General features: G+C 38.9%; 1 protein-coding gene across 1 annotated transcript in view; it reads left to right on the top strand.

Annotated features, from left to right (window-relative positions):
- GPC6 (glypican 6) overlaps positions 1–16,232 on the top strand; it is a 1,088,719-nt gene that overhangs the window by 997,730 nt on the left and 74,757 nt on the right. The window contains exon 6 of the mRNA XM_007456378.1: positions 1,129–1,272. Within this exon, the coding sequence (XP_007456440.1) occupies positions 1,129–1,272 (144 nt within the window). The remainder of the gene's footprint in view (positions 1–1,128; positions 1,273–16,232) is intronic.

Below are 16,232 nucleotides of genomic sequence, written 5' to 3'. Positions count from 1 at the left end.
CACTCAAGTTATTGGCCTTATATGCTATACATGAAATACATTTGTTACAGTAACAAGAATCCCAAATGAATGTTTCTTGAATGCCAAATTCAAGTACATGAAAATATCTGGGACATAATTTCTTTAATCATCCTATGAGGTAACTATTACAATTCCTACTTTTAATACAGTCAATTCTCATTATTTGCATAGCTGTGTTCTATGAGTCGCCACAAACCCTGAATTAGCAAATACCGAACCGTTGCTCCTACTGGAAATACAGGGTTAGGCTCCTGCGAGCTTTTAGTCACGTCTTCATCAACCAGTCAATCCATAACCTTGTTTTAGGTGTGTGTCTCTCCTGAAAGACAACTTATCTGATACATATTGTTGATTCGTTAACATTGAACTCACAGCCAAGTGCACTGTAACTCATGCCTGAACTAAATTTATCTAACACACAGTTTTCTCCGAAAGGCACATCACAGCCTTAGGAACACTAGACAGCACTTTAGCCCTATGGCCGCGGGCTGTTTTAAACTGGGAAATCACCAAGTAAAACACAAAAGTATGGAAAAAATGTGGCACTAAATAGACCACCAAAGAGACATGCGTTTACAGCTTGAGAGCCGAAGCAAGAAGGCACAGCTTCTCCTTGTTGCAGCTGTGAACATGCACTTTGCCGCTCTCCCCATGTCTTCGGAAGCGTTTTGAGTATTGATTTGGGGATTACAAATTAATTTTAGTGAATACAATCTTCCCTCGGTATCTGCAGGTGATTAGTTCCAGGAGCCCCCGCAGATCTCAAAATCAAATTTGATCCGAGTTTGTTTAAATTTGCAGATGCGAAACCCATGGATACGGAGAGGGTCAACTGTAGGCAAATTCCCAAAAACGGAGTCTGTAAATAATGAGGATTGACTGTATACGTAGAAAATAAGAGTCAGGCCATAAGTCAGTCACTCTGTACCCGACAGAGTAATTCTGTTTCATTGGTGCTTGTATTTGTTTAAGTTTCAAGATCAGAGTCTTTTTGAAGGTAAGAGTTCCATGAAAAATGTGGAAGCCAGTGCACTGAGTGCTTTGGCGTCATAATCTTAGGAATAAACTCACTGTATAACTTTCGTAACCTTTCAATGGTTCTTCCAGGTCTTTCAGGGATGTGGCCAACCCAAACCTGCTCCAGCCCTCAGATCCGCTCGCTCAGCTCCCGAAAATTTTAATACACGGTTCAGGCCTTACAATCCTGAGGAAAGACCAACCACTGCTGCAGGGACGAGCTTGGACCGGCTGGTGAGTTCTCCCGTTGTGGCCACTTTCTGTTACCAGGGTTATTCTTCAGAAGACGTGATGGGATTCTGAAAAAGCTGGTGGTAGAAGTCATCTCATTCTTATATCTGATCCTGGTCTTAATTAGAATATTGAAAAGTAATGAGATCTTCCTTTTAGGTCGAGAATTAGATTATTTAAGAAGTCTTATCACTATTAATCCACTCATACAATGGCCAAATTTTCAACTCCATATTTCTTCTGAAATATTAATTTGGAGACTAAGTTCCTATATCTTCCAGAGATATAATTACAATAGCACATTTCTTATTCACCTGCTTCAGTTATTTATTCAGTTATGATACAATGTAACTTTATCATGAATGTTCCTTATATGTAAAGCTTCTGTTTGAAAAATCTTGCCAAGAGACCCCAAGTCAATACTACTACCATTTCTTTTTCTTTTTTATGTGTCTTTTAAAAGTTGGAATGCTTAGAAATAGTCACTCTTTGATCCATTTAAACGTGTGTCAGGGGACCAAACATCTATCATTGAAGCAATTTACTTGGAGATTACAACCATAAATATAGTAAACACAATTTTTAATGTGTTTCAAATGTCAAATTTTGCTATAAAAAATGAAAAGCTCATAATTTCAAAGAAATACTGCCCAATCGTTTTCAATACAATTTATAGCACTATAAACAATTTATATACCTGTAATTGTTAGTGCCGTTAATGTTGCTTCACCAATTATCTTGATGTAAGATTAACAAATAAAAACCTTAAGGTCATAAAACACTTGAACCACATCTGATTATGTCATATAAACTCAGATCTCAAGGGTTTCTGGTTATAAAAATATTTTTATTAGTCACTGTTATAAATTACTTTATCATTTTAGCTAATATCCTTCTACAGTATAGAACTCATAAGATTAAATTGGTAGCATTTGGCCTCATACTAAGTACATCTCAGCATTTCTCTCTATAAAAATCAAATGTGCTTACAACACAAAGACCTATCCACGAAGTGTCAAAGTGAAGGGGTAAGTGGAGTCATTAACTGCTAAATTGTTATAAACTTATTACTGTTCATTAGCAAATAAAACCCCCTCTTCGGTGTAGGTTTTGAAAAAGGGATCATTTGGGTAATTGCTTCAACCTTGCACTTTACCTTAGTTATATCTATTCTCTATTCACAATTTCGGGAAAAGTTTAAAATTAGTCACCTTTTTTCTTTTAAACAAACAATTAGATTCCACCAAACAACCAGCCAGTTGTAAAGAAATGGTGGTTTCATTAGATTCCATTGTTTGGATTTTTATTTTACAAATTCCTTTGTATGTCAAGATCCTTTTAACCAGAGCACAATTTGTGAGTAGGGGTTTGACCTCCGTCTCTCTCGCCCCTTTGTTATTTGTTTTTTGCTTTTCCTATTTCAGTTGGCTCTAACTTAGTTAATGAAACAATTCAGGCTTTTCAGAATTTTTATGAACTCTCATATCAGAACTGGGCACAATGCAAGGTGAATAAATTTTAGAGACCTGCTGTACAACCATTGTGCTGCAGATAGCAGTACTGTATCCGTTAAGAGGCTAGATCTCAGGTTAAATGTTCTTACCTCAGGAAAATAAAATTGGAAAACAAATGGGGTACATTATCCACTTAGTTAAAACTGCATTGATTTTGAACGCTATAATGACATCTATGACTACTAATTAATTTTTTTGCCTTTGAAACAGAAGCACAGTATTCTTTCCTACCAGGAGAAACACACACACACACGCACACACATGCGTGCGCACACACACACACACACACACTCACTCAAACAGGGGACGTAGAACAAGAAAAATACTTTTCTCAAGGCAACGGTATTTATACAATTCAGTACAGCTTGAATAAAACATCAGCACTTTGAGAATTTCACAGGATGTTTAAAATCTAGTAGATATGAAAATTGGTATTTGAATCTTTTATAAAGGAGCTTCGTTGGTCATCCTCAAAGTGCCCCAAATATAAGGGTCTTGAGGAATCTTGGCAAATAGGAAAGTGATTTATTTTACGCACCCCCAAGATACATTTAATCATTTTTTAAAAGAATTAGTAATGGTTAATCATATGATCACGAGAAAAGGACCAAACTCAAGGTACATAAGGACCAGAGTGAGTGCAGAAGAATTTAAATCAATAAGCCAATTTTATTCTAAAATATTCTCTGATGGCATAGGGTACTTCCTTGTAGGTGTGGCTTCAGGTTCTATAAGGGAGAATGGCAGTTTTGTTAATTTTTTTGTTCAATTAAATTCTTATTCCTTCCCAAATGGTAAGAATTAGCGATTTGTAATTCACAGCCAGTCATAAACCTACCTGGAGCTACTTTCCCAGCCCCTGAGACCAAGGGACTGTTTCCACGTAAAAAGGAGCTATACAGGGTTATTCTTGAGACACACGAGCTAATCCCCAAGCTAACATCAGAATCTCCATTTTGCGGCCGTTTGTTCCCCCAAATCTTTCGTCCCTTTGCAGGTTCAACATAGTTCTGAATAGTGGAAGGGTCGGAGCAGTTACCTTGGCCAGACAGTGCTGTGCAACAGTCAGATAAAATCATCTTCAAGATACACGCAAAGGTGATAGGTCCTGATGGGTCTGCCATATATCACTGCTTATTTGGAAAGTTTATGAACAAGTCTCAGGTTACCTACTCCTGTTTTAATTTTCCCCTGAAAAGATGTTTCCTGAATATTTATAAGAAGTATGTGTCCCAGAAAAGAAGGATAATTGGAAAAGACTTGCTTTAATTTCTCTCAGGGTTTCAGCAGAGAAAATGCTTCAAAAGATAGCATCCCAAAGACGATCCCAATCACCCCACCCCTTTTGCCAAACTGAAAATATCTTAGCTATAAAGCTCTCGGAGAGTTGCTTCTTACTACCATTTAAAATTAGTACCTGTGGCATTAACTTTGGGATCGGTTGGTAAATATTCTTATACCAGCTATTATAAAGCAATTTGTGTGAAGTGGTAGTTATGGGGTTTGTTTTAGAAATAAATCTCCTAATCCCAAACTAGGTAAACCACTGCTAAAACTTATATGAAGTAATTGAAAGCAAAACAAAACTGTCTCTTAAAAATATATCAGTTCCATCATTTAACCTCTTACTACATTTATAAGGAAGTTGTCAATTCTTTTATATCACTAGGAAACATTCCATGTGTTCCTTCAAAGTTATATGGGCATAAAAAACAGTTTCGGTGTAGCTTTCAGACATACTACCCTAAAGTTATTTTTATTATCCAATAATGCATGAATATACTTGTATAAATTCCGCTTCTGATGGAAAGCTGACTCCTCAGAGAATACTGAAGCCCTTCCTGCCAGCAGCTATGGTTTGTTCAAGAAATGAACAAATGCCATCAACTAACTTGGTTCACAAACTGGTCCCATCATCATCTGTCTCTTCCTGTCACCAACACTCACCCTAGCAGCCGTCCTGTCCCAGCCCACTGTTACTGATTTGCAATTAAATAGACCAGAGGTGGTTATTTGAAATCAGGAAGAGATTGGTTCTCTTCCTTTTTTCTTAAATTTATACCCTGTGAATTCTCTTAAATAATGTGATGTGAAACAGTGATTTCTTTAAAGAAAATTCCACTAGAACTTCACAGAGAGTATAGTGTGTAAAAACAAATCAACACAAAGTAGCTTGATTTTAAGATCTGAGCATACCACCATGTTGGTTAGTTGTACAGCTCAGAATATTACAACACAACATGCTGTACAGCTCCTGGACACACTTGGGCAGGGAGTGTCTGTTATTTTACTCCTGCTGATTCGTTCGAGCAAAAATATACTGTAAATTATGTGTCTTAGAGAAATATATTTTCTTAAAGTAGATTAAAAAAAACCCTAGGCTTGGAAGTTAATTCATCAAGTTGGCAGTGAGTTAGACCAATGAATCTCCAGTAAGTATTCAACATCATACCATGTGTGTGCAGACTCTAAAATATTCTACTGCTCATTCGGAGGGAGTCGGGGGTGGGGAAGGGTGGAATGCCAGTCTGCAACGCTAAACGTTATACCTGTGCTGTGCTGTGCTATTATATATAGAATAATCTCTCTTTCTTTTTCCTTTGAATTTGTTTTCCTCTTGCTTCCCAGAGGATTGTGTGGAGGACAATGCAACATAGTGTAAGCTTGGTGTTCTTCTCATCCCCATTTGTCTTTGTATGGTCATTCCGGAGAGTTTCTGAGAAATCCCACCTCCACTTCCTCCTTCCAGATTGCCTAGAGAGAGAACACTGAACACTGTACATGACCAGCAGGTTTAAGAATGTCCTCTCTGCTTGGTGTTTACGGTTAACAACCACTTGGTAATTCTTCCTCAATGGCAAGGTTTTCAATCTCAGCTTTGAGGAAGACTAGCGCATCTGGTGGCTGATTTGAATTCTATCCCAATGTTCAGCCTATGTATAGTCTGCCTGAAAAACTTGCTCTTCCCTGATAGAATATATTGGCTTTTTTCTTCTGTGCTGAGTGAATAATTACCTCCCTAATAATGACAACAAACCAACAGCAGCTCTCATGCATAAGGAGCTAATTTTTCCACTAGCTGGGACATAGAGAATTTAGGGGGGTAAGAAATAGTTTGTGGTATAGCTTGTTTACTCTTCGTTTTCCTACTTGAATTTACTGATATCTTATAGAGCATTTAGGGAGAAAGCATTGTATATTTTTTACTACAAAGCGGTTTGTACTGGGGATGAGGATAGGCACACCCAGGTTATCCTACCTGACTTTAACTTACATATTAACTGTAATCAATTACATATTAACTGTAATAAACAGACAGTTAAGTTATCCAGTGGTTTTCATAATACCACTCTGTGCTGGTACTACCACTGCATAAAGACCTGAACCCTCCATAGCATCATGGACCCAGAAGAGAAGATGCCTCTCACCTGCTGAGCGCATTCATTCATGTAGCACACCTATGACGTCATGGTGCTACATGTCTGCCTGGCCTTAAATTCAGGCAGTGGCAACACTGTGTCTAATTTTCCTCTAATATTCATTTGTTTAAAAGAAAATGTCCTCTGAGTGGTATCCCTACTTATCATTCCAGCTCTCTGAGCCCAGGGCAGTTTGGATAAGGTAAGAAAGTTAAGAGGTATATCTGAAACAGGAGTACTCTGGAAGGGAAGATCTGGAAGGCAGATAGCTCAAGGTCTCCTAGTGCTAAATGGGAAGTGGGAGAAGGAAGCATCAATGGTGGGACAAGTCAGGGTTCTATTAGTTTGGACCAACTGACGCAACTTGACGAGCTCCAGTTGACAGAGTGTGTGCTTGCCCTCTCCAACATTCTCTTGGTACCTCCAGATTTTCCAGCAGTTGAACTCCTTGTCTGATGGTTATTATGTCCAATCTCCTTGTCTGATGGTTATTATGACCCTTGTAGTTTCCCCCCAAAAAGAATGATGTCCTAGAACATACTGGAAAGAATGTAAAGCATAGTATCATCCCCACCCACTCCCCACGTGTGCTGGACTTCCCCGCGTGTCTCCTATAAACTTCTTTAGCTGGGCCCCCCAAATCAGATGTTTATTATTGGATATGGTTCTTGCAAAAACACAAGGCAATTTCTGAAGTGTATTGGTATGCCATTGGTGACAAAAATATGTTGTTAATATTAATACGTATAAATTTAAGTGCTTGTAAAATATCATCAAGCTATACCCTTTATCTTATTGTTCAGAAACAAAATGGACAAAGCAACTCACATTCTGGCACCATTTCCTGCCTGATGGTTAATCCCAGTTTCAGAGTAAAATGCTGGTCTTAAAAATGTTCTTCCATGCCTCTTTGGGACCATTTGGTGTGATTTAGGAAGTCTTAGTTGTAAGGATGCAGGAAACTGTCTGTTGTTCATTTTAAATTGCCATGGCGTTTCACTGTCACCTCAAAGGATTCTGCATCCGGCTAAATCCACTATTTTGCATTTCAAAAGGATGTCAGGCTGTGGTTAAGAAAGTGCTTCATTATCTAGAGCCTCAGCCACTGTCTTTAGGTGAAACTGATATTTTCCATTTTTCACCTCAACACAGACACACACACAGACACACACACAGACACACACACACACACACACACACACACACACACACACACACACACCCCTCAGTCTTTGCTTGGCCTGAACAGGAGAAACTAAAGCCTCCGTAACAACAGTAAACCAGATTCTGCTCTTTAATTAGTTTTCTAAAGATAAATGGGTCAAGGCCAGATTGGCTTTCAGCCTCTGCTGCAGCTGAATAAATTATGCCACATTCACCCCAGCAAACAAACAGCTACTGCTCCATCCACTTCAGATTTGGAACTGCCCAGTCCTGCCTGAACTTGCTTTATCTATTTGCTGCAAAACCCCACTGAGACACCCTAGTTTCATTTTCAATGAACCCTTGGCGATAACAGCAGCAAAATACAGCGAGCTTTCAAAGCAGGGAGAAAATACAAAGCATTAAGACCAAGCCACCCAAGTTATTTGGTCTCAGTTTCTGCCCTTCTCTGGGCATCACCAACAGCGTGTGGTGGCAGAGGGAGCCTCCCAACACCGGCTTCTTTAGGAGGCTTGTGGTTGATGAAGCCCAAGTGGGGAATGTCGTTAAGACACACATGTAAAATGATGGCTTATCTCCAGGATATTCCGCTTATTCCATGGGCTTGGAGGAAGCACAAATCTAATTCAATGATATGCACTGTTGGAAACCTAAACGGAATGCCTGCCCCTTATGTGGAATTTTCGGCTCATACCCAGTGGACAGTGGACTATTTTTACATCCTTGGGAAGCTATTCTTTCAGGAATGTGGAAGAACAGTGAAATCAGAAGAAGCATAGACCTTTCTTTCAACCCAGGCAAAGCAGTGTTTAATTGCAACGGTCCTATACCTTGGGGAGTAACGTATACCCCACTGGCTGCATTACTCCTTGGGAGATGCTGAAGCCCATTCCGCTCCACTGCTTCAAGACATGTTCAGAGACTCATGTGGATTCCAGCAATGAAATAAAGTCATGCCACACATTTTAAAGGGGGAAAACTTTTGCACAGCTTGCTTTAGGTATAAGTGGTCTGAAATCATTTGGGGGGTAATTTTACCAACAAAACCATTTTCAACTCTACTTTTAAATTCTCCTTTGTCCTCAGAAACATTTAAGCAAGAGCTTTGCTGACCTCTAGGTCAGCAAAATAAAATGTTACACTTTCAGACCCCAGATACGGCTGTACGGATGTTGCGTCTATTTTATGGTATGTTGATATGCTTATTTTCCCCTTCAGACGTGAAAATTTCTTTCAGAATTCCTGACTTCAGCTAAACCCAAAATGATGCTTTCTATGGGGATCAATCAATCATGTATTTATTGAGTTCTTCTCTCTTGAGTAGCATTTAATAAAACTAACTAGCATGTACATTCTCCATCATCACATGTTGTTAGTGCTACTAGCATCATCAAAAAGGCAAGAGTTACTGTTTGCAAAAAAAACATTGTTTATCAAACCAGTTAGATACACTGTGTTGCCTCCAGGGAATAGCGTCTCGTATAGAGCCCCATAAAACGTTAGCCTACAGGAAGTAGGAATTTGATTTTGCAATCTGAGATAAACTACACCAATAAAGAATATGTGGAAGGCTGCAGTGAACATTTTGGTACATGACTCTTTTTGAATTATGGTTTTCTCACGGTATATGCCCAGTAGTGGGATTGCTGAGTCATATGGTAGTTCTGTTTTTCGTTTTTTAAGGAACTTGCATACTGTATCAATTTCCATTCCCACCAACAGTGCAGGAGGGCTCCCTTCTCACCACACCCTCTCCAGCATTTACTGTTTCTAGATTTTTTGATAATGGCCATTCTGACCGGTGTGAGGTGTTACCTCATTGTAGTTTTTATTTGCATTTCTCTAATAATTAGTGATGTTGAGCATCTTTTCATGTGCCTCTTGGCCATCTGTTTGTCTTCTTTGGTGAAATGTCTATTTAGGTCTTCTGCCCATTTTTCAATCGGGTTGTTTGTTTTTTTTGATATTGAGCTCCATGAGCTGTTTGTATATTTTGGAGATTAATCCTTTGTCCATTGTTTCATTTGCAAATATCTTCTCCCATTCTGAGGGTTACAATAGCCAGGACATGGAAGCAACCTAAGTGTCCATCGACAGATGAATGGATAAAGAAGATGTGGCACATATATACAATGGAATATTAGTCAGCCATAAAAAGAAATGAAATTGAGTTATCTGTAGTGAGGTGGATGGTCCTAGAGTCTGTCATACACAGTGAAGTAAGTCAGAAAGAGAAAAACAAATACCATATGCTAACATATATATATGGAATCTAAAAAAAAATGGTACTGATGAACCTAGTGGCAGGGCAGGAATAAAGATGCAGGCATAGAGAATGGACTTGAGGAAACGGGGTGGGGGAAAAGGGTAAGCTGGGACGAAGTGAGAGAGTGGCATGGACATATATACACTACCAAATGTAAAATAGATAGCTAGTGGGAAGCAGCCGCATAGCGCAGGGAGATCAGCTCAGTGCCTTGCGAAGACCTAGAGGGGTGGGACAGGGAGGGTGGGAGGGAGACGCAAGAAGGAGGGGATATGGGGTTATATGTCTGCATATGGTTGATTCACTTTGTTGTACAGCAGAAACTAACACAGCATTGTGAAGCAATTATATTCCAATGAAGATGTATTAAAAAAAAAAGAATATGTGGAAGGTATGTTAACAAATGAATCATCGTTGACCAAATATGCTCGGATGAAAAAGTTCATCTGCACACTCATTCCCATTACTTGTCCTTATTCATCTATGTAATATGTGTTTTCGGTGCCTTGATGATGAAAGCCTGAATACACAAGCCATACTAAACTGCCCAAATCATACCATTTAAAATATGTGTTCATGAGAGGTATCAGTGGACACAGATCTTTCATTAAGTTATTGAGCAGCTTATGGAAAGGCTGCAGTCAGTTTTTCTCATAGCTGTCTGAGATATTTGCACCATAACTCCACAACTCCCAGATGTGATGTTCACGCTTATGAGAAATAGAGCTGAAGAAATGGGATTTTTCATAAATACCAGTTTTGATGTATTTGCTGTATAATCAATCAGCTTTTAACTGACTCTGGGGCCTGTGGAATACATTTTAAAGCGCTGGGAGTTTGGCTATTCCCATAACATACTTGGACACTCTTTACTGCTAGCGATGAACCTGAGGCATAAACATTGTAGAGAAAAAACCAGATGAAAAGAAACCTGTTTGAGTGAAAATTGACTTCCCTTCATAAATGCTGAAGGTAGATAGAAACATGTCTTCAATACACAATAATTTTATTACTTAAGCTCATTCACGGTTATTATTGTCAAATGCTCTGACTTCATGGGTATTTTCTTGCATCTAAAAGACTGGCCAAGCTATTTAAAAAAAAAAAAAAAGACAAGTTGACAGTAAATGAACGAACCAGCTGCTGTAACAGGACCACTATATTGCTGGCTAACAAATAATTTTTTGGAAGTTGGGTTTGTGTAATATCTTTAGAAGCTTTCCAATATTCTATTGATCTGGAGGGGCCAAGCCAGGCACTGAAGCAACTACAAACCACCCCGAAAACGGCTCACAAAAACACAGGTTTATTTCTTGTTGGTAGCGAGTGCCCGCCGTTCGGTTGGCTGCGGGTCACCTACACGTGGTCGTCACCCTCACTCCGGGACACAGGGTGACAGTCAGCCATTATCTGGAGCTTTACCTGTTACAGCAGCAAAGAGAGAACGTGACAGGGGTGCCTATTGAGTCTCCAGCTGGAAGGGACACAGCACAACGTTTCCATCTGATTGACCAAAGCAGGTCACATGACCAAGCCTACTGTCTAGAAGGCAGGGACGTCTGTCCCTCTGTGTCTCACACAGACTGAAAATGGACACGTTTGTGAACAGAAATATTATCAACCCCAAATACAGATGACCAAGGCAAGATTTTTAAATTGATAAAAATCTATTCGTTACTCTCTGAGACAAACCTTTCATGAAAAAAAAAGAGAAATTCATCATTCATTCAACATATATTTACTGTGCTGTAATATGGGCCAAGTATAGGTGGCTAGAACATAATCAAAGAGCTCACAACACTTTGGGCGATGGCAGATAAAGCTAGCTCTAATTTAAATCAGACCATGGTCAGGTAAAGATTGCATTTAAAAGTTTTTAGAAATCTAAGGGAATTCTAAATCCTTGTTACAAAGGGAGTATCTACATTGCCCTAGAAAACCAGCATCCCTTTATAAGTCAGGTTGATTTTTAGCATCGGATGGCTATTTCTCCTACCTGAAGTTCAAGTTCAATCATCATTCAACCAGAGCAAAGGAGTGCCACCCGAGTAGCCCACGAAGACAGTATCTCAGAGGAGGAGGCAGAAGCTGTTGCCAATGAGTAGGAGAAAAAGAGCAACAGGAAAACGGAATGAGCAAAGACTTTCTTATTACCGTCATTTAAATGTCTTTCAGATCCAGACTGTGTATTTTTTTTAAATGAACCTTCGATACTGGATGTCGTAAGGGCTGCTCCTGTCTGGCTTGATGTCATGTTTGCTTAGGCAAAGCAGTTTTTCTGCTGTTCTCTTTTCCGGGTCAACCTAGTTGGAGCAAATCACATTGTTCTCCCTCTTTCTACCTTTCATACATCATCATTTAAGATCACCAAGAATTCGAGTTCCGGAACCTGCCTTTGTCTCCTTTTACAATATCTGTTTATTTCTGAATAGCATTCATGACGGAGAACACTTTTCGCAGGTTAATCGGGGAAAGTGCACAGGCTGACAGCAACAGCAAACTTTATCGATTGCAATGGAAGTCCCAGGAATGTGTGTGCCATTGGCTTCTGCGTGGAATTATTTTCAAAATCGTAGAGCTCTGATTCAGCTGGTAGAACAATTACAATATAAATTCATAAATTATTTATGTGTAATGAGGCGGGAGAACAATGACTTCGTAAGTTTAATTCTAAGGGATTTGAACCTAAGAAAACTCTCCAAAGCAGCCTGAATTCATCGCAATGAAGAACACTCATCCCTGCACTTGAAAAGGCCTGGCGTTTCCTTTGCTCACTCTTTGCAGCTCCTTGAGTGCTAGAGAAAAGGGGTAAACACGAAGCAGCTAGACCGGCTCTGGGAAGAAAACAGAAAGGTAGCAAAGTGCCTTAATTGATCTCCTCACATAAAATCGAAAAACCCAGGGGCTATCTTTAGTGTGAGACATGTCCTCATGAAAATGTTTCCAGTTACTCAGGAAAATCAAATCTTCTTTATACAGTAGTCTTCAAGGAACAAGAAATATTTCATGAGGATTTTAATGGTGAGGGCTCAAGTGAAAGAAACTTCATACTCTCTTGTCAACCTTTATCCTCTCTTTAAAAATAAATAAAATACAATCTCTTTACACGACTTTCATTAAAAAAAATTTCTTTCTCCATGACTTTGGAGAGTTAGAAGTTAAGTGAGTCCCTAGGAATATTTTTTATTTAACTTTTTTTTTGGAGTATAGTTGATTTAGAATGTTGTGTTAGTTTCTGCTGTACAGCAAAGTAAATCAGTTATACATATACATATATCTGCTCTTTTTAGATCCTTTTCCCATATAGGTCACTACAGAGTATTGAGGAGAATGTCCCGTGCTATACACTAGGTCCTTATTAGTGATCTATTTTATATACAGTAGGGTGTATATGTCAATCCCAATCTCCCAATTTATCCCTCTTCCCCCCCCCACCCTTTATTGGAATATTTTTTGAAGACGCTGATTTGCATAACTCTGAGCATGGTATGACAAGGAAGGATTGTGTGTGGGGGGGGGGTGAGTACGTGAGTGTGGGTGTTTATTTTTTAATAACAGTACACTCCTTGTGCCCAGTAATAATAGGTGAACCACCCAGAGATTTGTTACAGTTATTTATCAAATTGTAGCTGAAGCATGATACTTTTAAATAAACTTCTGTGATTCATCATTACTTTTTAAAATTCAGAGACACCCAGTGGTGGACCAAGTGTAAGCACCAATTTCCAGGGCTCCCTCAGGCCCTCTCATCATGTCCCATCCTAAACTTTACCTCCCACAGAGAAGAGCCACTGCCCCGGGCCTCCTGGAGGAGGACAAGGGGACGATGGGATAAGAGGACCCTTTTCAGACAGTCTTCAAATCTTACATATTTTTACTGATTTTTTCTTTTTTTGGTAGGTTTGCTCTATCAGTTACTGGGAGAGTTATTTCACTAGGCAGGAAGATTGATCTGTTTTTCCTTGTAGTTCTATTTTGGTTTTTTATATTTTGAGTCTGTTTTTATAGTTACAAGTTTATCTTCTATGTCAATGGACCTTGTCATCATTATATAGGGATCCCCCTTCTCTAGTAGTAGTAGTTGTTTGCCTTAAAGTCCATTTCTTTCTTTCTTTCTTTTTCTTTTTCTTTTCTTTTCTTTTTTTTCTTTCTTTCTTTTTCTTTTTCTTTTTCTTTTATTATTATTTTTTTTTTGATGTGGACCATTGAATTTGTTACAATATTGCTTCTGTTTTATGTTTTGGTTTTTTGGCCACGAGACCTGTGGGATCTTAGCTCCCTGACCAGGGATGGAACCTGCATTCCCTGCATTAGAAGGCAAAGTCCTAACCACTGGACCACCAGGGAAGTCCCAGTCTATTTCTTTCTGATAATAACATAGATACACCAGATTTTTTCTTTTACTACTGTTTGACTGACATATCTCTTTCCACATTTTCACTTTCAACCTTTCTGAACCCTTATGTTTTAGATATGGCTCTTGTAACCATCACATGGCTGGTTTTATATTTAAATCCAGACTTGCAATATTCATACTTTAATTGGTGCATTTAGTTCATTTAAATGCACTAGAAAAACTAAGGTGGTTGAGTTTATTTCTTCCATCTTGTTTTGTGATTTCTATTTGTCTCATCCATTCCAGACTTACTTTTGCTTCTTTCTTGTGGATTGATTGAGGATTTTTTTCTCATTCCACTTTTTTTCTTTTAGTGATTGGAATCTACATACTCTTTTTTATTCAATTAGAAAAATGGTTACTCTTGAATAGAATGGTTACTAAAATGGTTACCAATAAAATGGTTACTCTTGAAATTTTAGCATGCGTCCTGACTTAACACAGTCTGAGCTTAATCAGTCAATCAATATATTTACCCGGGCTTCCCTGGTGGTGCAGTGGTTGAGAGTCCGCCTGACGATGCAGGGGCCACGGGTTCGTGCCCCAGTCCAGGAAGATCCCACATGTCGCGGAGCGGCTGGGCCCATGAGTCATGGCCGCTGAGCTTACGCGTCCGGAGCCTGTGCTCCGCAACCGGAGAGGCCACAACAGTGAGAGGCCCACGTACAGAAAAGAAAAAAAAAAAAAACTTACCCTTCTCTGGAACAATACAGGGACCTCAGAACACCTCAACTCTGATCATTTTACCCGCAGATCATATGCTATTATTATTGGATAATTTAGTTCTAGCTTATCATTTTTTTAATCTTACAAGATTTTAGATGATGATGGTGGTGATGATGATTTTGTACTGGAACTTTGTATATAGAATTAACCACATTTTACTGCTTTCTTTCGTTATCATTCCTTCCTGCATCAAACCAGCCATCAGGAATCACTTTCCTTGGTCTGGAATACATACTAGAGGACTCACTTTACTGGGGGTTTTTATTTGAAAATGTCTTTGTTTGCCCTCATTCTCAGGAGACATTTGTGCTCAATACATCATCCTAGAATGGACGGTTAGTTTCTCTGAGTACATTGCTGCTTATATTTCACTGTTTCCTGGTTTGTATCACTGCTGTTGTGAAGCCGACTCTTGGTCCTTCCCTTGTAAATAATCTGTATTTTCTTTCAAGCTGCTTTTAAGATCTTCTATGTTGTTCTGTAATTTTATTGTGTTGTGTCTAGGCGTAGATTTCTTTTCTTTTTTAAAATTTATTTTGCTTAGGATTTGCTGGGCTTTCTAAATCTCCTAATTGGTCTCTTTCATTATCTGGAAAACGCTAAGCCATATATCTTCAAGCATTACCTCAACCTAATTCCCTCTCTCTTTCTCTACTCTTATCTCATCACTGATTAGACATGTCAGACTTTCTCCCTCTATCCTCTGTGTCTCCTAACTTGTCTTTGTCTCTTTCTACATTCAGAATAATTTTTTTAGCTCCACCTCTCAGGTTATTACCTCTCCCTTCTGTTGTATGTAATCTCCCATTAAATCTACCCGCTGAGTTTCTAACTTTAATGATTATATTTTTCATTTCTAATATTTATTTTGTTCTTTTTCAGATGTGCTTAGTCCTGTGTTCAGTAGTATCTTACTCCTTATTCACATTTCTAAATCCTGCCTTTTTCTATCTTTCAACATACTTATTTCACACTTTGCATCTGATACTTCTAATATCGGAAGTGTTTGATGGTCTCATTTGGTATTTCTGCTGGCTTTTGCACATGGTGCTTTGTTTCCTTATATATCTTATATTCTATTTGTTTCTATTTTTTTATAAGCTTATATTCCTTTGAACTTAATCAATTGAAAGTCTTTGTGGCCTGTGGTGACGGGTATTTCTATTTCTCTCCCCTACTAAGGATTTAACCCCTTGGAATTCCAGTTTTTTGCGATACAGGCTGATGGCCTTAGGGAAGCCCTACACTTCTGTCCCTTGCCCCTCCCTGCAAATCTATTAAAACCAAAGCTTCAGGTCATCTGGGTCTGGGAAATGTCCTTAAGGTGAAAGCCAACCTCAGTACTCATGTATTCTTTTTCTGGGTTCCTATTTTCACTTGGTTTGCAGCGGTACCAGTCCCCCGTGGCAGTTCTGCCATGAATTGCTGAACTAGGGTTGCATTAAGTCCTTCGGATACAAGGTTTTTCTACAGAAGCT

Source organism: Lipotes vexillifer, unplaced genomic scaffold (assembly GCF_000442215.2).
Source record: "Lipotes vexillifer unplaced genomic scaffold, Lipotes_vexillifer_v1.1 scaffold154, whole genome shotgun sequence".
Lineage (NCBI taxonomy): Eukaryota > Metazoa > Chordata > Mammalia > Artiodactyla > Lipotidae > Lipotes > Lipotes vexillifer.
This window is presented reverse-complemented; position numbering and strand designations above follow the sequence as displayed.